Source organism: Mesoplodon mirus (genome assembly GCF_964341445.2).
Source record: "Mesoplodon mirus genome assembly, chromosome: 4".
Lineage (NCBI taxonomy): Eukaryota > Metazoa > Chordata > Mammalia > Artiodactyla > Ziphiidae > Mesoplodon > Mesoplodon mirus.
In genome coordinates this window covers 186,050,404-186,077,285 of record NC_138979.1, presented here as the reverse complement: position 1 = coordinate 186,077,285, position 26,882 = coordinate 186,050,404, and the positions used below count along the sequence as shown (strand labels likewise).

At 43.7% G+C, this 26,882-nt stretch overlaps 1 protein-coding gene across 8 annotated transcripts in view; it reads right to left on the bottom strand.

Moving 5' to 3' along the window:
• Positions 1-26,882, bottom strand: part of WDR20 (WD repeat domain 20) — a 57,752-nt gene that overhangs the window by 15,745 nt on the left and 15,125 nt on the right. For 4 of the 8 annotated variants that reach the window (XM_082620212.1, XM_082620216.1, XM_082620220.1 and 1 more), the window contains exon 2: positions 119-301. The exons of 2 other annotated variants lie outside the window; for them this stretch is intronic. In XM_082620212.1, coding sequence (XP_082476338.1) covers positions 119-301 — 183 coding nt within the window. Of the gene's footprint in view, positions 1-118; positions 302-8,236; positions 8,255-9,041; positions 9,068-26,882 lie in introns of those variants that run through there. 2 more of the 8 variants (XM_082620215.1, XM_082620213.1) reach the window with 2 other exon arrangements.

Sequence of the window (26,882 nt, the reverse complement as noted above, 5' to 3'; positions counted from 1 at the left end):
GACATCTGAGAATGGAAAATGGGCTTCACTCACAGTGTAAAGTAAGGCCCACTACCCTCGGTAAGAACGTATACATTCTTAAAGGGATTCTTAAAAGCTAAGACAGGGTGCTACTTACTTCCTCATTAAATAGTTTGCTAGTTTCTTTTTTGATTGGGTCTATAAGCTGGACTTGGCCTGCGGAAAAGCCCACTAGGAGAGAGACACTTTCTGCTGTGGCTGTTAGGTGGTTGAAGTCATGACAAGTAGGCTGTGTTCCTTTGTATATCCTTTTATCTATTGGTTTACTCAAGTCAGCAGCCTGGAGGAGAAAGAGAAAAATACACACGGTAAACAGCACATTGAGATGAGAAATCTAAGTTACACTATTTTATACTCCATTATGATGTTCAATCTTAAAAATAAAAAGTATTAAATATTTTTGCAGTTTTTAGCATTTTATAAAAGCACTTTCACATACCTCAGCCAATCTGGTATTGTTTGACTATCCATAATATGTTTATAACTTGTCAACTTATTCTTCTTCAAGTATATTTAACAAAGACTCCTGGACTGCAGGAGGAAAAATCCTTGAGATACCAAATCCAGTATTTGCGAAATGCATTCCAAGCACTTTCTAACAAAGTTAACTTTAACCACATAAAAAGCTCGGCCTTCGAATACAGCTACAGCACCTAAATGCTCATCGGTGAGTTCACCTGCAGCCCAGTCATTCTCAAAGCGTGGTCCCCAGACCAGCGGTAGCATCACCTGGAAACTCAAGGGATGCAAGTCCTCAGGGCCCACACCACACCGAATGACTCAAACCCCGGGGGCAGGCAGAGTGGACCCAGCAAGCGGCAGTTGAAACAGTCTTCCAGGTGATTCTGACACCTACTCAGGCTGAGAACCACTACGATGGCCAGTTATACACAGGCAGCGACTCCTGTACCGGGCCACACTCTTCTGCATCAGCTTCCAAGTAACTTTCACTCGTCGAGCCCACACTCCAAGTCTGGTACATGCATCATCCTTAATCCTTACAATGATCCTTCAAAATAGATAGTGTTTTCCCCATTTTACAGATGAGAAAACAAGTTTAGGGAAGTTAAATAACTCAGCCAAGGTCACCACACCTACCTAGTAAGGGGAAGGGCTGGATTTGGAACCCAGGTCGGTTTTACCATAAAGGGGATGGGGAGGAAACACACCGCACACACTCCAAATTCTGACTCCTGACTTGGGCTAAATGTGATTTTTCAAAGTGCCTCACCCCTTTTAAAGCAGGATCTTCTCTTCATGAGAAACCTTCTGTGCAATCCAAAATGCTGGGCTGTTATTGTTGAAATAAAGGAAACCCAACCCCTCCCACTGTCATTTGAAAATCACAGGTGGAGACAACTGAACACATCCTTTAAAACACCCACTTTGGCCCTGTGTGCAGTTCCGGGGTTCACAGCTCTGGTTCTCTATGGACCATCCCCAGGGTTAGGTTCTGAAGATTTTTTTCTTCCAAAGAGGCCTGTGACACTGCACTGAGAATTCTAGATTTTTCAGATAACAAATACAGTGTAAAAAAAGAGGACCTCAAAATGACAGGCTCAAAACCTGAGCATTTGGCAGTCTGGACCTGAGTGGCACAAGTGACCCTGGGAGCCCTGGCAAAGGAATGAAGATTCATGCCATGTGGACACTCTCCCTGCCTCACCTCAGTTAAAATGGGGAAGAGAATCCGTTCTACCAACCTCATGGTACTGTCTGGAGGATGAAATAAGAGAACATATACACGAAAGAGCCTTGAAAAGTGTAATATATAGTATGATGCAAAACAAAAGGAAGTCCTGACTTTGGAGCAAGGAGAAAAGGGACAGTGGGCAAGGAAGCGGGTGCTCAGCAGAAGTAGGATGCCAGAGACAGGGGCCCCTTCACTGCTGACAGTTTGCCTGGAGGGAAGCAGCTCCTGGGCTGGGCCCTAAGGGCAGGGAAAGAGAAGTCTAGGCTAAGGGAACAACACAGCAAATGATCTCAGTGCAAGGAAACAGCACTGAAAGTAAAAATGCTCAAAATATAAGATAGAGTCAAAAATCAAATTTGAAGTATGAACAACTAAATTATTATATGATCTCTGTATCGGCATATGTTAACTCGAGAATTTTTTTTTTTTTTAGTTTGCTTAAGCAACTACCCCGTGGACTTCCTTGGTGGTGCAGTGGTTAAGAATCCACCTGCCAATGCAGGGGACATGGGTTCGAACCCTGGTCCAGGAAGATCCCACATGCGGCGGAGCCACTAAGCCCGTGAGCCACAACTACTGAGCCTGTGTGCCACAACTACCGAAGCCCATGTGCCTAGGGCCCGTGCTCCACAACAAGAGAAGCCACCACTATGAGAAGCCCGCGCACTGCAACCAAGAGCAGCCCCCGCTCGCCGCAACTAGAGAAAGACCGCGCGCAGCAACGAAGACCCAACGCAGCCAAAAAATAAATAAATATATACTAAAAAATGAAACTACCCCATGAAGCCATATACATAAAATTATGCACCAAAATATAAAAATCAATTCAAAGGCAAGCCAAACATTAACAGAGAGAACAAGTATAACTTAAATGAGCAAAAGAAATGCAATGATTCTCAGAACCACAGAGAAAGTTTAAAGCACCAGTTTTTCCAAGTATTTGCTACTAGTTTTAAACGTATGGATCCCTTACAATAACAATGTTAGCCTCAGTTCTTGGTATATTTCTTTCACATTCCTGCCCCCTAATATGGAACGTTACTGAAAAGACGTCATTTGTCACAGATGTCACTGGATCACACAGGAACACACGTCTAAAGTATTTCAAATGCCAACTGAAAGACAATTTTTACTCTCGAATCATGTATCTATTCCAAAAACGTCCTGTTACTAATTTTGCTTAACAAAGTTTCTCTCTAGATCATTGCTCTCACGGTGTACCAGACCATGAACAGTCTGCTAGCCTGCAGTCAAAATTAAGTACACACACACACACACACACACAAATTAAGTACACAGATTGAGAATAAGCATTTAGAAACTTTTACGGCAATGTGACAGAGTGATTTTATACCTGTTGAATCCAAAAATAAAAAATTCAAGTTTGCATTCTGCATGTCTTTTTCGGGTTTTCTAGTAATCCTTCTTTTATTTTACAAAAGTATCAGCCCAGATGGACTGGAAATTTTAAGAATTGGTCTTTCAGTACTGGTGGGAGAAGCACTGTCCTAGAAGGCATAAAAGTAGACCGAGGCCCAAGGAACACAAAAATATCTCTTACCTAAGGTCACTCCTTCCCCCGCAAACCTCCAATGACCCCGATGGCACTAGAAGAGCAGAACGTTAGCCAAGCAACATGCCACTTACACCCAGCAAGACCTACTGTGAGCCCTGTAGTGACTGCGAGGGGTGTACCCACAGGAAGTTATTCTTCCGAGAAGCCTGGGGACTCCCCCAGCGGTGCCTGGGCTTTTTGGAGCCCGACCCCAGGTGCAGGGAAAGGTGGGTCCACCAGTGCCTGCCTTCGTTTCCAACAGCACCGTCACCTCCAGCTCCTCTCGTCCTCTTCCCTCTTACAGCCAATTACCGAGTTCTGTCTCTTTTTCCATTGCTGTGCCGCTGTCTTCTTTCTTCCTCCTCCTCCTATTTTCCTAGGAGGTGGGGTGGGGGTGTGCCACTGGGAATCCTGAACCCACCTCCCTTTCAGTAGCAGTAACAACGACCTGAGCCAGCCACTCCTTTCCCGTGGGGTCGTCAGCCCCTGACAGATGGCTTCCCAGGTCAAGGCAGTCTGGTAGAAGGAGAAAGAGCCCAGACTTTGGAACCAGCCAGGCCTGGGTTCAAACCTCGCCTTCCCTCTTGGTAGCTAGGTGGCCTCGGGCAAGGTGCTTGTCACCTCTCCCAGATCCACAGAGAACAAGGTCCACTAGCTCCACTGCAGGGTCGTGGAAATGCCCGCAGGTAATGGATATAAAGCACAGAGCACACATCAGCACTCAAACGGTAGCTACCATTATTAATTTATCCCTGTCACATCCTACCTGGGGGCAAATGTCTCAGTGGCTTCCTAATTTCCATCACATCAGAATACGACAACTCCCAAGCAGTCCTGCGCTTCGTGGTTGGGCCCCATCCATCTCCCCTAACAGCAACAGCAACTTCTGTCCGTTGAACACTTTCTATGCACCAGGATGTTCACACTTATCATCTCGTTTAATCTCACAGTCCGCCCCTCAGAGTCAGCACTAATACCACCCATGTTTTACGGCTGAGGAACCGGGGAAGGAATTAAGGGGTCGAGGGCCATGTCCCACCCGTCCCCGCCCCCCACCAGGTGTGCTGAGTCTGGTGCAGGCAGACTTCCCCTCTTCCTGGCTTCATTAAGTCGCCCCCTTGGTTGGGATAGTCTCCTCTGCCCCTGTTCCCAGGAGTATTACCCATCAGTTCAAGTCCCGTCACCTCCAGCAAGCATTTTCCCAACTACCGTTTCCTGAGCTGGCTCCTTGATCACAGTTCTCAAGTACTTAGTTCGTTCCACAAAATTTAGTATTTAATCACTTACGTGATCACAGTATTGTTTTATGTCTGTTATCATCAATTAGAATTACAACTAAAATTACAACAAAAACTTCCTTAAAAAGCAGAACTTCTTTATTAAACAGTTACTATTGTATTATTTCACAAAATTACTTCTGTTTTTCAGCTTTCTGGTAAATCCTGCATAGACAGGCTACAGATACTTCGGTGTTTTTTTAGTGCTTTGCATCCTAATTATTGCCAATTATCTAAATTCTTAAATGTGAATTTATAGCAGAACCAATTTATTTAAAAGTCTTACCAATTTTAAGAATTGACAAGAATTTTAAGAACTGGTGAGAACATCTGGTTATTCAGCCCCAGCAGAGTATCCAGTTTGTCATAAATGCTCAATATCTGTTTCACAAATGAAACTGTGATTGTTCCAAATTTTTCAATTAAATTTCATCATTATGCTCATTAGTTTCTGCATAAGGAGTTACGATTACAATTAATTCGTCAGTGTCTCATTCTCAACAGAAAAAATTTAAATGATGGTTTAAAAATTCCTACTGCAGAAACAGAGCTGGTTAAACCCAAATCCTCAGTCAATAAGTACAAGCTTTAAAATGTCATGTTTCTTTTTTCCTTGAACTTTTGATCCTTAAAATCCCTGGAATTCTCTTCATGACGAATACTGTCAAGACATGAAGTCAGCTGGGTGGGTTTAGCATGGAACTAACGAACATTTATCACAAAGGTCTGCAAAAGAAACCAAGCTGTTGCAGCTCCCACCTCCACCCCAGGTCCCTGGCCGGTCCCAGGGAATGCTGGGGAGCCGACAGGAACATGGAGGAGGGACTGAACCAGTAGGGAATGGGCTCCCACGGGCGCCCTTTCACAGCCATTCCAGGAGCTCAGAGAAGGCACAGGGTGGGCCCGGGCCGAGCCCTTGTCATGGGAACCTGCTACTTGATACTCTTGAGTGCCCAGAAGCATTTGATGTGATATGGAAAATAATCTCAGAAAGACCTCTACTGAAAAATGTATGCCACATGATGGTATGTGGGAGGCATGCAGGTACTAAAGGTGGGCTTTATTTTCCCTAAATGTCACATTCTCTCTCCCCTTCAGAGAATCACCTCAGAGAGAACCCGTCTCACAGAACTTGCCAGAAGAGACTCCTTTTACTGGCCTATCTAAAAGCTGCCAAATGCCCACCCAGACAAGAAGCTCACCCTGTCTACACCAGAAATCACTCTCTTCCCTCCTAAGCCCCTCTCCCGAGCTTTAAGCCTGTCGCCTCGGTTGGGTCCCCCGCCTGGCACCCCCCATGCCAGCTCAGAGCCCTTCTAGCAGCCTGTTCTCCTCCGGGCCCCCTGCTAGCCTAGGGGCAGCTTACGGGTTTAGCACCAGGCTCCTTCCACCCATGTCTACCCACCTCCCATTCTTCCCCCACACCTGCCAGATTAATCCTCATGAAGACTTAGGTCACTCTCCCACTCCGAACCTCCTCGGCTAAACTGCTTGGCTGGCATCCACAGGCCTTCCTCCTGCAGGCCTCGCCATCCCCTGCCCCTTCACACACACCACCCGCAAGGGCAGCACGTGTGCACAGCTGCCTGCGCTCTTTGCACCTTCCTGCCTTTCTTTACGTTTCTCCTTTCACTTACAGCACTCCCTTCCCCTCCCCCCTCCATCACACAAATGCTGCTCACCGCAGCGCCAGTGTCATTTCCTCCTGATCTCACCTCGGGAGGCAGGCTTTCACTGGGCCTCCACTGAGTGCCTATCCCCATGTGCCACATCTACTAGCGGTAATATGGGAACTGTACTCCATATATTGTGAAAGTCCTTTCAAAAACAACAAAAAAGTCAGGAGGCTGCTCAGTCACTGACTGCCTGAATGGATTAACCCAAAATAGCAGGGGCAGCTCCAGGGGCATCAAAGGTCTCCATTATGCCATTTGAAAATCAAAAGAGAACTGCTGTAGTGCTTTCTACTATCGTTCGTTCCTTTTGACCACATCTCAGACAACCAAAATAGGAGCCAAAAGTGGACAGGGGATTACTTCCCAGTGCCCCAGAAGATCACCGAGTCGGAAAGACGAGGAACAATTGGAGTCCTATCTCAGGACCTGGGATCCAAAATAAACCACATTATAAAGACTGTTCCACAGTTTTTCCTGGGGGAGACTTTTAACCTAGTCAGGCTTGGGGTTTCTAAAGCCTGCGAGGGATCTGTCTACAGTCTGGGGCTGGACCACACCTAGCTGGTCATCCTGGGGAAACGCCTCCCGGTCACAGGAGTGAATGAAATGAGACTCAGACCACTCTGAGCTGTTATATTTGCTTTGTGAACAAAGATCAATGTACTATTTATTACTATTTATTAAACCTTCTTCAGCACAGTGGAAAATAACCTGGGGCTCTAATGACAAAAATACCAAACAGTGATTTTCAAACATCTTCACTGCCCAGGTGAGCAGTTTAACACTCAGGTAACAGTCAGTTGTAAGGCACTGCACAGATGCTGATTCCACAGTCCAAGCCACCTGCCCTTGAAGTAGACACAAAACCAGGCTAATCTTGTGAAATAGCCCCACAACTCATCTTTCTCATAGTTTCTTCAATAGTTACATTCAAAATATCTGCATAATTGGCATTAATGGTATTTAGAGTCTAACACATTAAAAAAAGAGATATCAGGGGTATTAGGAAGTCAGGTTTGGGATAACTTATCCCAGTAGGGAAAAAAAAGGTCACTCAACTGTACCGTCCCAGCGTTTCAAAAAGGCCAGAAGCATGTCTGTCTTACTCGCCACTCTACCTCCAATGCCTAATAAAGCGCCTGACACACAGAAGACGTTGTTAAGTATCTGCCGCAAAAATGAAACAATTCCGAAAACGGGAAAGAAAAGTAAAGTGACGGGAACCAGAAGAAACTCAGAGCCAGACATATATATATAAGCAAATATATAATCCTTCTGCTGACCAAAAGCCTAACTAACAACTAATGCCTTCTTGGGCGCCCATCTATGAAAGAAAACTACCTCCCTAAGCAAATCCCGGAAAGTCCCTGGACGGTTTACAGAGCAGCCTCAAGAGGGCGCACCCTCAAGCCTCAACTCTTCTGACCATCATGACGAACCTGTGCATACAAGAACTATGGCCCCTCCCACTTTATAAACAGAGAAACAGAGTCAGCTGTCAAGCAGCAGCCAGTGGTGGAGGTTAGGCCTTCTATGCTCCTTCTCCTGCACCGCGTTGCTATGACAGGAAGTTGACAAGGTAACATCAGAGGTAGCACGTAGTCTAAAATTCTGTGACTGTGTGACTCCATGCTCCTATGCTTGCTGAAGAGGCAATCAAATATTCCAGCCTTGCTCAGTTTGGCCCAGATTCCAGACCCACCTTCTCAACGCATTTGCTTTGCAGGGCTGTTTTCTTAAAATGAAGATAATCCCAAGCAGAATACCTGACACTTAAAAGGCACTTTAGAAAAGTTAGTGAAAACTCATATTTCTCCTTTTGAATACATAAGGACTTGCTGCTTATCAGAGAGGCTTTGAAAATGCTCATCATTCGTTAATACTTTCAAAGAAATCTAAATTAAGGAAAAACATGGATATTTCTTTCTGCCCTAAATTTCCTGGAGAAAAACAGCAGAAGCCAAGTTTAGAGCATGTTTTCCTTCCAGTATAATTTTCCAAAACGAGACAGTACCTTCCCTTCCTTGGTCTCTGTTCCTCCTTCATTGTCAGACACGCCCACACTTGCACTGGCACACCAGCCCCACTCCCTGTACTGAGAACAACTGTCAGGTCGTCTGCCAGCAGTCTTCTGCCCGTCCTGACCCCGCAATGAGCACCCAGCGCTCACATTCCAGGGCTCCTCTCCTCTGCACGACAGCAGCAGCGAGGCCATGAGAAGTGGGGCAGGGAAGTCCATGGAAGGAGAGAGAAGGGACGAACAATGCCATCCACCATCAGAATACAGGCAAATAACAAGACGTAAAATGCGAGGGGCACCACCTTTAGGTCATTCCAAAATGGGAAGAGATGCATAGTCACAAAATGCATAAAATGTGTTCAGTGAAATCTTCACAGCAATGATCTGTGGAATTGCATACTGTTCACCAAAGAAATACTTCTCACAGGAGCCAGAGAAGGCTCCTTCGTTGGAACTCTGCTTTGGGCGGGGTCGGAGCCGCCACCCAGAGGAGGCAGGGCTGAGATTATGTGAAGCGTCTTCTTCTCCCCTGGCCCAGCACTGTCAGTCAAGTGTCTGCTGAACCAATAAACTTCTGTTGTTCTCACCTGCCGTTTTTCCCCAAGGCAGTCTGTCACGTAAACACTGTTAGCTACGCAAACTCTGCTCTTCTTCCCCTGGAGTGAGTTTTCAAAAATGAACTTGATAAGCTACTAAACTGCAACATCTTCGCTGTCTCTGTTTTCTTATGTTGCACTCCACATTCAGGCTAAGGCTCTTATCACAATGCGAAATGCTACAGATGGTTGTCCTGGTGCTTCATTTAGGCTACTGAAATACTGATTTCTTCATTAAAGAAAAGCTATGAATAAACATTAGATAAAGTCAATTTGCACACATTCTAACACCAGATCTCACCCCATTAAAATGCTGACATATTCAAATGACCTATTTTTATTAAACCCTTCTGTTAAATATGCAGACATATGCATGCCTATTCCCAAGGGAATACCAACATCTCAAGTGGAAGAAAAGGTAAGAGGCTTTCATTTCTGCAAAAGATACTCATTTCAAATTCTTAGAAAATAGGTATTTTTAAAGTTTCCCCCAAAAAGGGGTGGGGGTGGGGAGAAATGCTGTGACCTTCTGAAAGAGCTGTGACAACACTGGTAAAGTAAAGACCCCTCCAAGGCAGTGAGCAGTTCCTGTATGCTGCTTAGCTGCTATCCCACTGCCTTCCTGGCATTTATATGCCCATGAGCTTATTATGTTTGGCACGGCACACAGATGAGTTTTCAATGTTCTCAATCAAGGTGTTGAGCAACACAAGCAGCGGTCTGCAGAGGAGATCCCATTCGAAGTGAGAAATGCCCTATCTCTCCAATTGTGTAGAGGCCCTGCAATCTTCTGACACTCATTTCCTTATCCTACATTGAAACTGAGGCCCAGGGAGGGGTGGTGATCTGCCCAAGGTTGCACAGACCTTAGAACTGTGCTTTCAATCACATCAAGTTGCTACCTTTTCAGTCACCCGACTTCAGGTGGAACAATGAACTACTGAATCTGTACCATATGAAATTTCAAACAATGGCACTGATGTGTCCCAGTAATTTTACACCAAATGACAGTACTTTGGAGCCAGTACATTGCTGGGTTTTCAAATAGGAAGCAAGAGAGCCAGAGAAGACATTAAACTTATCTTACAATGAAAGGAGATCAGCCACTAAAATCAACGGCCAAGACACCGGATTTGGCCTCTGTCATTCAAATAGTTATTCTCTGATCCCGCCAGGCCTCAGGTGAAGAAAGCAGACTCAATTCAATGACAGTTACAGAGAGTTGCCCGACTTCTAAACATCCTGTGGAGAAAAGCTTTGCTCTTCCCTTCATCTAAAGCTTTACAGTATCACTGGAACTACCGTTCACTTGGCACCTGTGCTGTTTGTCATTTTGTCATGTCTTACCTCCCCAGCTAAGTCAAATTCTGGGGGGACATAACTGTCTTACAGGCTACCTCAATGACAGCCACTCGGACGTTTCTGATGTTTCTCCCCTACCAGATTAGAAACGCCTTTTTGGGTCCCTGAAATGTACCATGCACTGGTACAGCAGTAGTAACCCAATAGCAGCCAGTTTCAAAACGTGGACCAGTAAGATTAGCACATACACGAACGTGGAGGGGCAGGCCTCACCTGACTGTGATGGGAGTGTAAACTGGCCAGCCTTCATGCAGAGCAATTTGGCAGCACGGAGGAAAAGCCTCCTTTCCTTTAAACACAAATTCAACTGCTAGGAATCTGTCCTTAGAAAATATTTTCCAAGTGTGTAATCTATCTGTAATAGCCCAGAGCTGGCCCAACACAAATGCCCATCCACAGAAGGCTAGGTGAATAGCAGGCTATACATGGAATACTACCCATGGAAGACATGCACTGAGAAAAAACATGGACAAACCTCAAAAAATAATCTTGAGTGAAAGAAGCCAGCTATAAAAGAAGCATAGCATATACTAAATAATTCTATTTATATAAAGTTCAAAAATAAGGAAAGCTCATGTGATGCTGAAGTGAGGGCGGTGGCCACCCCTTCAGGAGTGTGGGAAGGGGCCACAGGGAGGCTCCAGGTGGCTAGGAATGCTGTTTCTTAATCTGGGGTTGGTTCTGCTTTGCGAAAAACTAATAGAACTTTACATTTATACACATTTGTTTGGATGCTATCCTTAAATTAAAAAATAATTTTGGGCTTCCCTGGTGGCGCACTGGTTGAGTCTGCCTGCTGATGCAGGGGACGCGGGTTCGTGCCCCAGTCCGGGAGGATCCCACATGCCGTGGAGCGGCTGGGCCCGTGAGCCATGGCCGCTGAGCCTGCACGTCTGGAGCCTGTGCTCCGCAACGGGAGAGGCCACAGCAGTGAGAGGCCCGTGTACCACAAAATAAATAAATTAATTAATTAATACTTTTAATGATCAAACACACATACAAAGACAGTCAACTCAGGTTTGTTTCTAACAAAGCATTATTAACATCTTATGTGTCTGAAAAATGAAATGGGTAAATATATCATGCAGCCATTTAAAATGAAGACATTTACTTACCAGCAAAGAAGGATGTTATATGGTATATTAAGTGAAAAATGCAACAATAAAAAAATAGGATTCAAAAAATTAAAAGAATTATAAAGAAATCTTAAAATTGTATTCATACTGTAGTCATATTGTTAGCAATAACAGTACATTGTTACTCTTTTTTTTTGGCTGTGCCGTGCGGCATGCGGGATCTCAGTTCCCTGCCCAGGGATTGAACCCGTGCCCGCTGCACTGGGAGCACAGAGTCTTAACCACTGCACCATCAGGGAAGTCCCAGTATATTGTCATTCTCAATGTCTTGTAGAATAAAACAAAAAATTAATTATGTGAATGTCATTAGGAATTCAGATTTTCCACATAAGATGTATTAAATGTATAGAAGCAATGACCAAATGGCAACAGGAAATCCTAGTGCCCAGACTGTCACGAATGCTATTTGTCAAAGTCACCAAGGCTCCCATACACTTGATACCAGGTATGGGGCAGGAAGTGCACAAGATGAATCTGGAACATCTTTCTGTACCGCTGAGCAAGAAAGCTATCAAAGACTACTGAAGTTGTGTCCAAAAGATTCAGGGGCTGGACTTCCCTGGTGGTGCAGTGGTTAAGACTCTGTGCTTCTACTGCAGGGGGCGCGAGTTCAATCCCTGGTCGGGGAAGATCCCACATGCCGCACAGTGTGGCCAAAAAAAAAGACTCAGGGGGCAAAGCAGAGGAACTATCATTGGTCAATGATGGGACAATTTACACATAAAAACAATACTACAGAACTTTCATGGAATAAAATAAGAATCTGAGTTCACACTAATATCAATAGATGGGGAGAAGGGGCTTCCCTGGTGGCACAGTGGGTGAGAGTCCGCCTGCCAATGCAGGGGACACGGGTTCGTGCCCCGGTCTGGGAAGATCCAACATGCTAAGGAGCGGCTAGGCCTGTGAGCCATGGCTGCTGAGCCTGCACGTCCGGAGCCTGTGCTCCGCAACGGGAGAGGCCACAACAGTGAGAGGCCCGCGTACCGCAATCAATCAATCAATCAATCAATCAATCAATCAATCAATAAATGGGGAGGAAAAAAAGCTTTCCCTACAGTAGACTAACACCTAATAAATGTAGAAGGAAAAAATAATGGGGTTTGAAAAATCACCATTTTATAACCATCACAGTAATACAGTAATAAACCAATTCAGCCAAAAATCATCAATGGATGCTAAAACTAGTGGATAAGGGTCTGAGGAGAAAAAGGGTATTTATGTAGTCCCAAAGTATCCCTTCACAAATTACATATCAATTACAAAGAGAAAAGTGGAACTTGACCATGGATTAATTTAGCAAACACAACCTTAGTCAATGTTCACATCACCACTGTGACCAGAACAAAGCAGCATCCTGTGTCTCCTGACCTGCTGCTTCAAGAAAGACACAACAGTGGTTCTGTGGTGCCCCCCCCAACTGTAGATTATGAATCTAATCACAAGAATATCAGACAAATCTAAACTGAGAGATTCTACAAAATAACTGGTCTGAACTCTTCAAGACGTCAAGGTCGTGAAAACAAAGAATAAACTACCGAGCACTGAATGAGACTAAAGAGCCTGCAACTACCTGTAGTCTGTGAACCTGGACTGGCTCCCAAACTAGGGGAAAATGGCTCTTAAAGGACAGCATGGGGGTAACTAGTGAAATTTTAATGTGAACTGCAGATTAGATCAGTTATATTTAGATTCTGATAAATGTACAGTACCGGGGTTATGTAAGAGAAAATCTTGTTCTTGGGAAATAGAAACTGAGGTTTGACAGATTTATGAATCTGTCAAAGAACAGACTTTGATCACGTGTAAATTTTTTACACGTGAAAATATGGTTTTATTTCTCCAGTCTATGTACTGTAGAAAAAGTACAGAAGAAAACAGATGATGTTTGGGGTTTGCTTTAAAATAATGCAGTAAGGGTGAGATAATAGATGAAATGAGACTAGCCTTGTGTAGACAACTGGCAAAGCTGGGAGACATTCTCTCTACTTCTGTGTAAGTTGTAAATTTTCCGTAATTAAAAAAGTGTCATTCAGTTTGAGATGTATATGTTTGCAAAGAGAACAATCTGAAAAGATATTCAGTAAAGTATTAAAAGTGGTTATTAAAGGGGGGGTAGTACTTAGATGACAATTTTTTGCCTATCTTAATTTCTAACTTTTCCTCAATAATTATATATTACTTGTGTAATTTTTTAAATAGAAAAAGAAGAAAACACAAGCCAAAAAACCAACTGAAACTATTTGAAAATTATTCTGGTAGTTTAAAAGCATGTCATGGCCTAGCAGAGAGTCACAGGAAAATACATGCCTTGTGAACAAACAGTAAAATTCACCATAAAAGGAAGCCTACGGTTACACGAAGTAAATGTATGAGCAGGGATGATATATCACCAAGAGGTGATGATATATTTTGAACTGACCAAATCATAAGTTTCACACCAATTACGGCTGTTGGTGTCTGTTATTAATGTTTCTGTGGCACCAGTGATGTCACTCGATGAGATGAGACAGGACAGGAAAATTCTGTAAAGAAGCCAACCATTCAGGGGACAGATAAGGAGGCCGTGGCTGGTTCTATTGTGTCACTCTTCAAATAGTACTACAGTGTGAGAAGCATTCACTGTGTGCTCCTAATTTGCTACAGTGGCGAACACAGATAACTTTTCCCAGAGTCCTCTTTGGGAAATTCAATCTGTTGCAAGTTTACTTCCCAATTTTGCCTCTAATGTAGGTCTAAAATTGAATCCCCATCTTTCTCACAAGAATTGAACTGCGAATTTATCATCAATCCCATGTTTTTCTAGAGATTCTAGGCCCTAAATTATCCTCAATCCAGAAGAAATAGATAAAAGGGTTACACAGTACAATTTCTCCCTTGGTATTCGGCAATATTTTAACATTTAAAATCTGGAGGCTTGAAATAAAAATATTAGGCTCAAGAGGGACAGTATTGTATTTGTAGTCTCCATGGGGACAGTACTGCATTTTAAATGTAGGTTAGCAGGGCAACCAGCTGAATAAGCAGTTTCAAACTGAAGCCTGAAATCAACCATAATCCAAAAGGTAGCACTTGGCGACAATCGCACACCTGCTTCACTCTAATCACTCATCATTCAACAACTCACATAATAAAACATACATAATTTAAAAATTGCAACTACTAGCTTAAAAAGTTAAATATGAAGCTATTCACAAAGAAGTGGACTGAAGAAGCAACTCATTTCCCAGCATGAATAATTCTGTAACATATCTCTATAGACAATGGTCTTATGTGAGCATAGGTAACCTGAGTCTCACATTCACGGAATCAGAAGACAGACAGAGCTGGAGAGGAGCTTTAAAAAAGTCACATTTGCTCTCAAGATGTTACAACTTAAGACCTAGGAAGTAGATTGTCTAAAATCACAAAATCAATTCATACCACAGCTGAACATGGAGCTCTATACCCAGTAAACTCAGGAAAAGCACTAGAGTAGCCTAACCCAAAGCTCTCATTTCCATCTCCTTTCCTTTCACCTGTGGTCTTCTTGCTTCTACATCAGACGTAACAACTAGCTGTCAGAACCTGAAATTATATTATTTATAACATAGAGTGAAGAAATACACAAGACTTTGCAAAACTCATTAAGCTTAGCATAAACCAAATGATGCTCATTTAGTTGGCACCAAGTTCCAACTGCTGCGAGCCTTCTCCAGGCTGAGAAGGGAGGAGGGAGAAAGGGAGCTGCTCGCCTCTTGATAAGTCAAAGCTCTGGAGCTGCTGTCCTGAGCAACTAAGGCCAATACCCACTCCCACAGCTCTTTCCAAAGCCCCTGACTGTCTTCCAGAAAATCTTCCCTCTGCAGCCAAGCCAAATGCCCACTAATAAAATTCTGGCCGGCAGGGATGTACCCAAATTTTGTATGCAAATACAAGAAGGATGGCAGAAATAGGCAGCAACTTTAAGCTAGGCTGCACAGACACTGAAAGCTAAGAAATGCAGGCCAGGAGCTCAGCTTGGTGGTACCCATGGTTATGACAAAGGCTGAGGCTCCAAATACCAGCCAGTCCCATAAGCAGCATTTATAAGTTTATAAGTGGCCATAAACTAAAAGGCAGTCTTCAGGGTGGTATGGAAAGATCTCATCTCTCCTCCATGGAGAGTACTGTCGCTAGATTTGTCTCTAAATTAGAAGAGACACACAGTAACACGACATCCCCAAATTTTCTTGTTGTCTACAGCAAGTCTGAGTACTTGTGCTGTTCTCACAAAATTCTCAGACCTCAAGCACATACATGCTCGTTGGGCGGCGAAAAACCACGGCACACTCAAGACCTCAAAGGAGGGAGAGCATGGCAAAGCACAGAGAGCCAGCCAGGGCCCGTCCTGGTGCAGGACGAGGCTGAGAAAGGCACTGTGGGACTGTTCTCAAGCCTGGTGTGTCCCATTCCAGAAGGCGACCTGCCTTCATCACAGGTCTTCTCTGCCTGTGTCCCTAGCAAACACCTCAATTATTTGACTTTTTTTTTTTTTTTTTTTGCAGTACGCGGGCCTCTCACTGTCGTGGCCTCTCCCGTTGCGGCGCACAGGCTCCGGACACGCAGGCTCAGCGGCCATGGCTCACAGGCCCAGCTGCTCCGCGGCACGTGGGATCCTCCCGGACCGGGGCACGAACCCGTGTCCCCTGCATCGGCAGGCGGACTCCCAATCACTGCGCCACCAGAGAAGCCCTATTTGACATTTCTGAAGGGCCTAAATTATTTCTCTATGGAAGCTCACACATCAATCCCATCCTCCACACAGGCCCTAACGCAGGAAAACAAAAACACTGAATAGGGTACCATTTCAAAAATGTAAAGTGACATGTTACAGAGAAAGCTCTGGCTGAAAACCTACATTACACTTTGAGGAGCGATTAGGAGGACAGACTGTGGAGCTAGGACGCCTGGGTTTGATTTGGGTTTGGCCATTCCTAGCGCTGTGAGCTTGGACAAGTTATTTAGCTTTCCACACTACTGTTTCCACAAAATGGGGAAATGGGGATAATACAATAGTTCCTACTATATACAATGTTTGAGGATTAGGGAGTTAAAATATGTAAAGCGACTGGAATAGTGCTCACTCAAAAAGCTACCTAGGGCTTCCCTGGTGGCGCAGTGGTTGAGAGTCCGCCTGCCGATGCAGGGGACACGGGTTCGTGCCCCGATCTGGGAGGATCCCACATGCCGCGGAGCGGCTGGGCCCGTGAGCCATGGCCGCTGGGCCTGCGCGTCCGGAGCCTGTGCTCCGCAGGGGGAGAGGCCACAGCAGTGAGAGGCCCGCCTACCGCAAAAAAAAAAAAAAAAAAAAAAAAAAAAGCTACCTAAGTATTAGCTATTATCATTATTAAGTAAATAATATCAATTCACATTTGATAAATGCATTCAAACCAAGAAGTACAGTGAGTAAGCTTGGAAATAAGCACTTAATTCCTTGTAGGAATTTTTAAAATAAATGTACTTTTCTACTTAATTGCCTGTCCAAAAATGTGTTTGGAGGGGTGGGGGTTTGGAAGTGAGGGAGCGAAGGTCCAAGAGCTGAGAGGAGCAAACAGAGCCTAAATAACAAGGCCTCTCCCCTCACCAGAGACGGCAGCTGTCCCCTGGGTCAAAGCGGTGCTCAATCTGCTAACACGTGTTCACTTCACTTTCGTAACACAGCTGGACTAAAGCAAAGCCAGCAAAATTACTTTTCCCAACCAATTAAAATTTTTCTAAATTCAATGTAACATATTTTTTTAAGTTGCAAAAATAATACAAGTGCACAGGCCAGAGTTGTGTCGTATACCAATTTATACCTCAATGAAAATACAAGTTGATTTCTGAGACAAAAATACTGAGTAGCACATATAATGTAATGACTAGATGTGTGAAAATATAGAGGCTGGACTATGATCTCAAAGTCTCTTTTACCTCCCAATTCTCTGATATACTGTTAAGTAAATGAATATTAAGAAAAGGAAATAAAACAGTCTGTGTTTCTATTAAAAATAAAAAAAGCTAGAAGGTTGTTGCTTAGTAGATCGGGTTAAGAATGTGAGGGGAGGGCTTCCCTGGTGGTGCAGTGGTTGGGAGTCCGCCTGCCAATGCAGGGGACACGGGTTCGGGCCCCGGTCCGGGAGGATCCCACATGCTGCGGAGCAACTAAGCCCACGCGCCGCAACTATTGAGCCTGCGATCTAGAACCTGTGTCACAACTACTGAAGCCTGCGCACCTAGAGCCCGTGCTCCGCAACAAGAGAAGCCACCGCAATGAGGAGCCTGCGCACCGCAACGAAGAGTAGCCCCTGCTCACCACAACTAGAGAGAGCCCACATAGCAACGAAGACCCAATGCAGCCAAAAATAAATAAATAAAATAAATAAATTTATATATATAAAAAAAAGAATGTGAGGGGAGAAGTCCAGAATCATGTGCATTACAACCATTTGTTATATGACCACATGACAGCCACAGACTCACATGTACTCTCTGGGAACAAGGTTTTATATGAAAGGCAGTGTGATGTGCCAGAAAGGACACAGGCTTAGGAGTCTGACAGACCCACTGAAATCTCACGCTGCCACTTACCAGCTGTGTAGCCAGCCGCCTTGGCAAGTTACTTCATTCCTCAGAGCCTCCCCTTTCTCATCTATATATAAAGTGGGAAACGCCACTCCCTATTTTGCAAAGTGTTTGTGAGGATGAGACAATGTATGTGAAAGCACCTAGTTTAGTGCCCAGCACCGAGTAGGTGTTCAATAAATGATAACCAGAGTGATAAACAAATTAATCAATGGCTATTAATATAATCCACAAATTAAATGGCCAATAATCTTTAACTGAGTGTTAAAGCTATGAGGAGAGCCCTGAATTAGATCCCATAAGGCAGTGGTTCTCAAACTTTAGTGCATCAGGGACTTCCTTGGTGGTCCAGTGGTTAAGAATCTACCTTCCAATGCAGGGGACGCAGGTTCAATCCCAGGTCGGGGAACTAAGATCCCACATGCCCTGGGGCAACTAAGCCCACACACCACAACTACTGAGCCTGCGCACCTCAACTAGAGAGAAGCCGCGCGCCACAACAAAGTTTCCGCATGCTGCAACTAAGACTCAACGCAGCCAAATTAATTAATTATTTTTTTAAAAAACAAAACTAGCACATCAGAATCACCTGCTAGTTAAACAGAGTGCTGGGCCCCACCCCTAGAGTTTCTGATTCAGTTGGTCAAGGGAGAGGGCAGAGATCTGCATTTCCACAAGTTCTGAGGAGATGATGATGCTGCTAGTTGAGGACCACCTGTAAGAGAACCTCTGCTTTAAGGGAACAGAGAAGAGGAACCCTTCTGTTTTTGAAAATGTGACAAGTCAAATATTTAGGCAATGGTATAGTTGAGCAAAAAGGTGTGGGAGCAAAAAGGTGTGGGATGGCACTTGAGAAAAGACCAAGACAGAAAGACAACACAAGTGTACAGGGGCAACAAGGTGTCAGCTTGGCCAGTTAAGTACCTCATTACGAGAACTGTCAGAAAGATTTTGAAGAGGCCATTGGTAGGCTAAATTTCTTACTAGGCTCAGCTTGGATTTTTGATAGTTTAGTAAAGTGAGCCATTACAAACCTTGAAAAAGTTAACCACATGGTGAAAATGGCAACTTCAAGCAGAGATGCAACAATAGGTAAGGCCAGGCAAGGTGGCATAGAAATAGGTAGTGAAGGACCACCATTGAGTCTATGCAGGTGATCCCAAAGCATCCTCCATCACTTACAGCCAGGACCTTCAGAGCCTTCAGCTTGCGAGATGATCGCCCATAAAGGGAGCCTACTAGACACGAGAATCAAGCCCCAGTAAACCCTATTTATTAACGTGGCACAGCCATGCATTAATCAAGGAAGCTAAGAGACCTCAAACACGATTCACTCAAATGAGAGGGTAAAATCTCTTATTTCTTTAGTTTTATATCATTTACTAAACATGTTCCTTTAGTGTAGTACATAATATTAATTAGCTATCATTATACCTATTATTACTAATCTTTTTTTTAACATCTTTATTGGAGTATAATTGCTTTACAATCGTGTGTTAGTTTCTGCTGCATAACAAAGTGAATCAGCTATACATATACATATATTCCCGTATCTCCTCCCTCTTGCATCTCCATCCCACCCTCTAGGTGGACACAAAGCACCGAGCTGATCTCCCTGTGCTATGCGGCTGCTTCCCACTAGCTATCTGTTTTACATTTGGTAGTGTATGTATGTCCAACTAATCTTAATTTACCAATTGAAAATCCTACAAAATTTATCTCAAAACAATGCTCACCAACAGACAATACTTCAATCATTATTTTTAAGTCAACATTGGTAAGATAAAGATAACTACAACTTGGGAATTCCCTGGTGGTCCACTGCTTAGGACTTGGTGCTTTCACTGCTGTGGCCCAGGTTCAATCCCTGGTTGGGGAACTAAGATCCTGCAAGCCACGCAGTGCCACAAAAAAAAAAAAAAAGATAACTACAACTTATAATGACAAAATACATAGGACATCATGATCTACTCAGAGTTCAGCAGAAAACTGCTGACAGATTATTTTCCACATAAGAAATAAGAAATAAAAAAATGCTGATTGTTGTAAAAAAAATAATAATAAGGGGGGGGTTGAAACTCCATCTCACATCTTATTCCAGAATAAATCTCAGCAGTATCAAAGAGATGTCAAATGTAACTAATGAAACTTCAGAAGTACAAGAAGAAACCATGAGGATTTAAAAAAATAAAATTAGAAGGGCTAATAAGTATGACCCCAAACCCATAGCCAAAAGGGAAAAGACTAATACATTTTCCTCTAAAAAATAAAATTTCTACGTAGGAAAAACCACCACGAGCAAAATCAGAAAACAAATGACAAATGGAACCAAATGTCTGCAACTCAGATCACAAATTAAGGGCTAATTTACATAAAGGAGAGCTCCTACAAGTAAAAAAAAAAAAAAAAGAAAAAAAAGAAAGAAAGAAAGACCAAAATCCTAGTAGAAAAATGTGCACGGGATATTGACAATTCACAGAAAATACAAATGGCTCTTAAATATATGAAATGATGCTTGTATCACTTTTCATTTATCAAACTGGCAAAGATCAAATAATAGCACACTGTGCCAGAAGTATAAATTGGTACAACCTGTGTAAGATAATCTGTGTCTATCGAAAGTACAAATGCACATTCCTTTGACGCAGCAATTCCACTCACAGGAATTTATTCCTCAGATATACTAGCAACAGGGCAAAGTGATGATATGTACAAGGTTATTTACTGCAGCATAGTCCGTAACAGCTAAAGACTGGAAACAACTTCAGTGTTCATCAAAGAAGGAACTATCGTACAGTCATACAATGGGATATTGTGCAGCTATTCACAAAATAAAGAGCTCTTTACACACTGACAAAGAATAATCTCTAAAATATATTTTATAAAACAAAACAGAAATAAGGTATAAAACAGTACAGATGCTAAAACTTACATTTTTTTTTAAAGGAGGGAGGAATATATCTGTGATTTTATGTGTAGAACCATAGCTGTCTCTGGAAATATACACATGAACATAACCCTGGTTACAGGGTGGCTAGGGGACAGGGTATGAGAGATGTTTCATTGCATGCCATTTGAACTTTGAACCACATGCATGTATTACTTATTTAAAAAATACAATATGCCTATGAGAAGTCAGAATACCTATGTTCTTTTTAAAATTTTTACTTTATAGTGGAGTATAGTTGATTTCCAATGTTGTGTTAGTTTCAGGTGTACAGCAAAGAGACTCCGTTTATGTGTATATACATATATCTACTCTTTTTCAGATTCTTTGTCCATTTAGGTTATTACAGAATACTGAATAGAGTTCCCTGTGCTATACAGTAGGTCCTTGTTGATTACCTATTTTATATATAGTAGTGTGTATATGTTAACCCCAACTCCTAATTTATCCACCCCCCACCCCCTGTAAGCATAACTTTGTTTTCTAAGTCTGTGAGTCTGTTTCTGGTTTGTATATAAGTTCATTTGTATCATTTTTTAGATTCCACATATAAGTGATATCATAATATGATACTTGTCTTTCTCTTTCTGACTTACTTCACTTAGTATGATAATCTCTAGGTCCATCCATGTTGCTGTAAATGGCATTATTTCATTCTTTTTTATGGCTGAGGACTATTCCATTGTATATATGTACCACATCTTCTTTACCCATTCATCTGTCAACGGACATTTAGGTTGCTTCCAGGTCTGGGTTATTGTGAATAGTGCTGCTATGAACTTTGGGGTGATAATACCTATGTTCTAAATGAAGATTTTCTCACTATGTTACCTGAGATAATAAGTTCCTTTTACTACCCACTCAATACTTATTGAGTTCTGTGTGTGCCAAGCACTGTTGTAGGCACTGCATCCCAGCAGGGAAGACAGATAAACCCTCCTCTCGTGGACTTAGGAGGGATGCAGCCAGTAAACAAATAATCAAATGAGCATCAGAGGGGAAAGGGCTATGAAGAAAATTCAGTCAGGTAAAGGGAGTTGTGGGACTGAGGTGGAAGGGTGATTATAGAGCCTTTCTGGGTAGAGGTATCGGAATGCTTCTTTGACAGGGACACACTTCAGCAGAAATATGAAGCAGCGAGGGAGCCAGCCCTGTTGGCTACCCAGGGAAAGGATTCTTGTCAGAAGGAATGCATAATGCATGCAACAGCACGCATAATGGCTCTGAGGGTGGGACGTACTCCCCTTCAAGGAGGAGAACGGAGGGAGTGAGAAAGAGTGTGGCAGAAAATCTCATTGCGGGGGGGGGGGAAGGTACCAGATTATAATAAGGAATTTAGGTCTTATTCTAAGTGATATGGAAAAGCATTAGAAATTTTTTAAAATATTTATTTATTTATTTATTTGGTTGCACCGGGTCTTAGTTGCAGCAGGCAGACTCCTTTAGTTGCGGCACGTGGGCTCCTTAGTTGTGGCATGCAAACTCTTAGTTGTGGCATGCATGTGGGATCTAGTTCCCTGGCCAGGGATTGAACCCGTGTCCCCTGAATTGGGAATGTGGAGTCTTAACCACTGCGCCACCAGGGAAGTCCCTAGAAATTTTTAAACAGTGGAGAAATGTGTTGTGACCTATATTGTTTAAAAGATCCCTCTGGGGCTTCCCTGGTGGTGCAGTGGTTGAGGGTCCGCATGCCGATGCATGGGACGCGGGTTTGTGCCCTGGTCCGGGGAGATCCCACATGCCGCGGAGCGGCTGGGCCCGTGAGCCATGGCTGCTGAGCCTGCGCATCCAGAGCCTGTGCTCCGCAACGGGAGAGGCCACAACAGTGAGAGGCCCACGTACCAAAAAAAAAATAAAAATAAAATAAAAGATCCCTCTGGCTGCCATCAGGAGAAGAGACCGTAAGAGGCAAGGGTAGACGCAGGGAGCCCATGGAGCTCACTGTAACAATCCAAGTGAGAGACGGTGCTTCCTCAAACTAGCAAGGTAGTGGGTGGAGGTGGGAAGTGATCAGGTTCTGGATATAATTTAAGGCAGAGCCAACAAGCTTTACTGAACGGTTGCAAGTAGACTAAGAAAAAGAAAGAAGTCAAAGGTGACTCCGAAGTATTTAGCCCAAGCAACTTTTTACAATGATCTAACAGGTTCATTAAAAAAAAAAAAAAGTCACACCTTCATACAAAGCTCAGCGACTCTAAAAGGGGTTATAAATACCATCAACGAAAAGCAATGCTTATCCACATACCAAATAGAACATACACCTGGGTCCATTCTCTAAATACTTAATGAGCATTTACACTGTGCCAGGCACAGTATTAGGTAGTAGAGACCTGAATTATATAACTGAGCACCAAAAAAGGATTGGGAGGAAAAACACCAAGATATTAATAGCTGTGGCATACAGGGTTTTTTTCTTCCTTGAATTTTCCAAATCCATAAACATACCTTACTTTTAACTTTAAGGAGGAAAAAAATCTCTCCTTTTTACTGCTGCCAATGAAGAAAAAATTCCTACAGGGCAAGCTTATTAGTAATTTGAATGATCAGCAGAGTCTCCTTCTAAGAAAACCTTTTAAACTGAGCAGAATTCTCAGTATTCTCTCATGCCTCTACCCATTGCCAGTGCTAAGGTAAGATGCACGCATGCACCAAGTGGGGAAGACAGGAATAAGTTAAAGAGAAATGGGGTACAGTTTGCTATTCTTTAAATATATCTCACAAAACATGATGAGAAAGGTCAGAGTATTTAACCAAATGCCAACTACCTACAAGATACTATACTTACCATAATCTACCCACTGTCAATAAACGACAGTCACTTATACGTTTATCCATTCATTCAAATATTTATATAGTGCCTATTATGCATCGAAGGCACTGAGCTAGACACAGGGGTTTCAGGAATGAATCAGTAAAATCAGCCCTCCTGAGTTTGCAACCTAGTTTATGTGGTGGGGAGAAGAGGGACATTAAATTTCACGTTCAGTTTTTTAAAAAATTATTGTGCCATGTGCTAGAAAGACCACCTGGTAGAGGATAACAGAAGACCTGGCCTAGTCAGGGGTCAGGGTAAGAGGCTTGGAAGAAAACAACATACGAGTTAAGATTTGAAGGAACAGAAATTAAACAGGTGAAGAGGCAGGGAGTGGAAGTACTTTCCATGCAAAGGAAACAGTATATAAGAAGAATCTGTGGCAAGAAGGGTAAGGCTTGTCAGAAGAATTAAAAGGAAGCCAGTGAGTCAGAAAGATACAGTAGAGGGAAAAAAGGGTGATACGGTAAGCAAGAGCCAGCTCCCGCAGGGCCTAGGAGGCCATGTTAATAATTTTGTTCTTCATGCTAAAGCAACATGAACCACTGAACAGATTTTAACACTGGAAGATTTTAAGCCTGGGAGCGACAATCAGATTCACATTTTTAAAGATCACTCGGGCTACTGTATAGAGAATAAATGAGAGGGGAGCAAGAGCAAAAAGACCAGCCAGAAGGCTGCATGGTGCCCAGGTGAGATGAGTGAAGGCAGCAGATGTATTCAAGATCTACTCTAGAGATAAAATCCACAGCAATTCCTGACAGGGTGAAAGTAGGTGGGGGAGGAAGAGAGGTAGAGAAGAAGAAAGTGTCACGGATAACGGTGAAATAGGAAACATTCAAAAGGACCAAAACAGCAAAAACAAATCTACATAAAAAAGATGAAATAAGGGACAGGAAGACATTCCATGCAAATACTAACAAAAAATAAACTGATTTTCCAATCCTCAACACAGAATTTTGGAAACAGAATTTCCAATTCTGAAAACAGAATATCACAGTGAGATATTTAACACACCTATCAGAAATTGATAAATAAGGCAGTCATAAAAATTGTAAAGATATGGACAGTGTGAACAGCATTAAAAACTTTATCAAACACGCATACAGAGATATGTCACCCTGAGGCTAACAAACAGGGGATATATATTCTTTTAAAAATACAAGGAGAGGGCTTCCCTAGTGGCGCAGTGGTTGAGAGTCCGCCTGCCGATGCAGGGGACACAGGTTCGTGCCCCGGTCCGGGAAGATCCCACATGCCGCGGAGCGGCTGGGCCCGTGAGCCATGGCCGCTGAGCCTGCGTGTCCAGAGCCTGTGCTCTGCAACGGGAGAGGCCACAGCAGTGAGAGGCCCGCGTACTGCAAAAAACAAACAAACAAACAAACAAAAAACATGGAGGGACTCCCCTGGTGGTCTAGCGGTTAAGACTCAGCGCTCCCAATGCGGGGGGCCCAGGTTCAATCTCTGGTCGGGGAACTAGATCCCACATGCCGCAACTAAGAGCCTGCATGCTGCATATAAAGATCCCACAAGGGCTTCCCTGGTGATGCAGTGGTTAAGAACCCGCCTGCCAATGCAGCGGACATGGGTTCGAGCCCTGGTCCGGGAAGATTCCACATGCCATGGACCAACTAAGCCCGTGTGCCACAACTACTGAGCCTGGACTCTGGAGCCCAAGAGCCACAACTACTGAGCCCATGCGCCACAACTACTGAAGCCCGTGTGCCTAGAGCCTGTGCTCCTCAACAAGAGAAGGCACTGCAATGAGAACCCTGCGCACCACAACAAACAGCAGCCCCCGCTCAACGCAAGTAGAGGAAGTCCACGCGCAGCAGCGAAGACCCAATGCAACTAAAAATAAAAATAATAAATAAATTAATTAATTTAAAAAAATTTTTTTAAAAAAAGATCCCACGAGCCACAATGAAGATCTCCCGTGCCGCAACTAAAGACCTGGCGCAGCCAAATAAATAAATAAATAATTTAAAAAATAATAACATGGAACAGGGACTTCCCTGGCTGTCCAGTGGTTAAGATTGTGCTCTTCCAATGCAGGGAGCACAGATTTGATTCCTGGCCGGGGAACTAAGATCCCACATGCCACGTGGCCAAAAAATAAATAAACAGGACTTCCCTGGTGGTGCACTGGATAAGAATCCACCTGCCAATGCAGGGAACACCGGTTCAAGCCCTGGCCCAGGAAGATCCCACATGCCACGGAGCAACTAAGCCCATGCACCACAACTACTAAGCCTGCGTGCCACAACTACTGAGCCTGCGTGCCACAACTACTGAAGCCCTCACGCCTAGAGCCCATGCTCCACAACAAGAGAAGCCACCTCAATGAGAAGCCCGCGCACTCAGTGAGGAGTAGCCCCTGCTTGCAACACCTAGAGAGAGCCCGCACTCAGCAACAAAGACCCAATGTGGCCAAAAATTAATTAATTAATTAAAATAAATAAATGAATGAAAGTGTGGCTCAAAAAATAAATAAATAATTTTAAAAATTGTTAAGGGCTTCCCTGGTGGCGCCGTGGTTGAGAGTCTGCCTGCAGATGCAGGGGACACGGGTTCGTGCCCGGGTCTGGGAAGATCCCACATGCCACGGAGCGGCTGGGCCCGTGAGCCATGGCCGCTGGGCCTGCGCGTCTGGAGCCTGTGCTCCGCAACAGGAGAGGCCACAACAGTGAGAGGCCCGCGTACAGCAAAAAAAAAAAAAAAAAAAAAAAAAAATTAAAAAACACATGGAACATTTTAATTAGGTTACAAGGAAAAAGATCATTACGTTTCAAGCAACTGGTATCAATAAAACATATTCTATGACCACACCATGTGAATAAGTTAATAACAAAACTAAACACCGGGGCTTCCCTGGTGGCGCAGTGGTTAAGAATCCACCTGCCAATGCAGGGGACATGGGTTCGAGCCCTGGTCAGGGAAGATCCCACATGCCACGGAGCAACTAAGCCCGTGCGCCACAACTACTGAGCCTGCGCTCTAGAGCCTGCAAGCCACAACTGCTGAGCCCACGTGCCACAACTACTGAAGCCTGCACTCTAGAGCCCGTGCTCCACAACAAGAGAAGCCACCACAATGAGAAGCCCATGCACCGCAATGAAGAGTAGCCCCTGCTCGCTGCAACTAGAGAAAGCCCACGTGCAGCAACAAAGACCCAACACAGCCAAAAGTAAAACTAAATAAA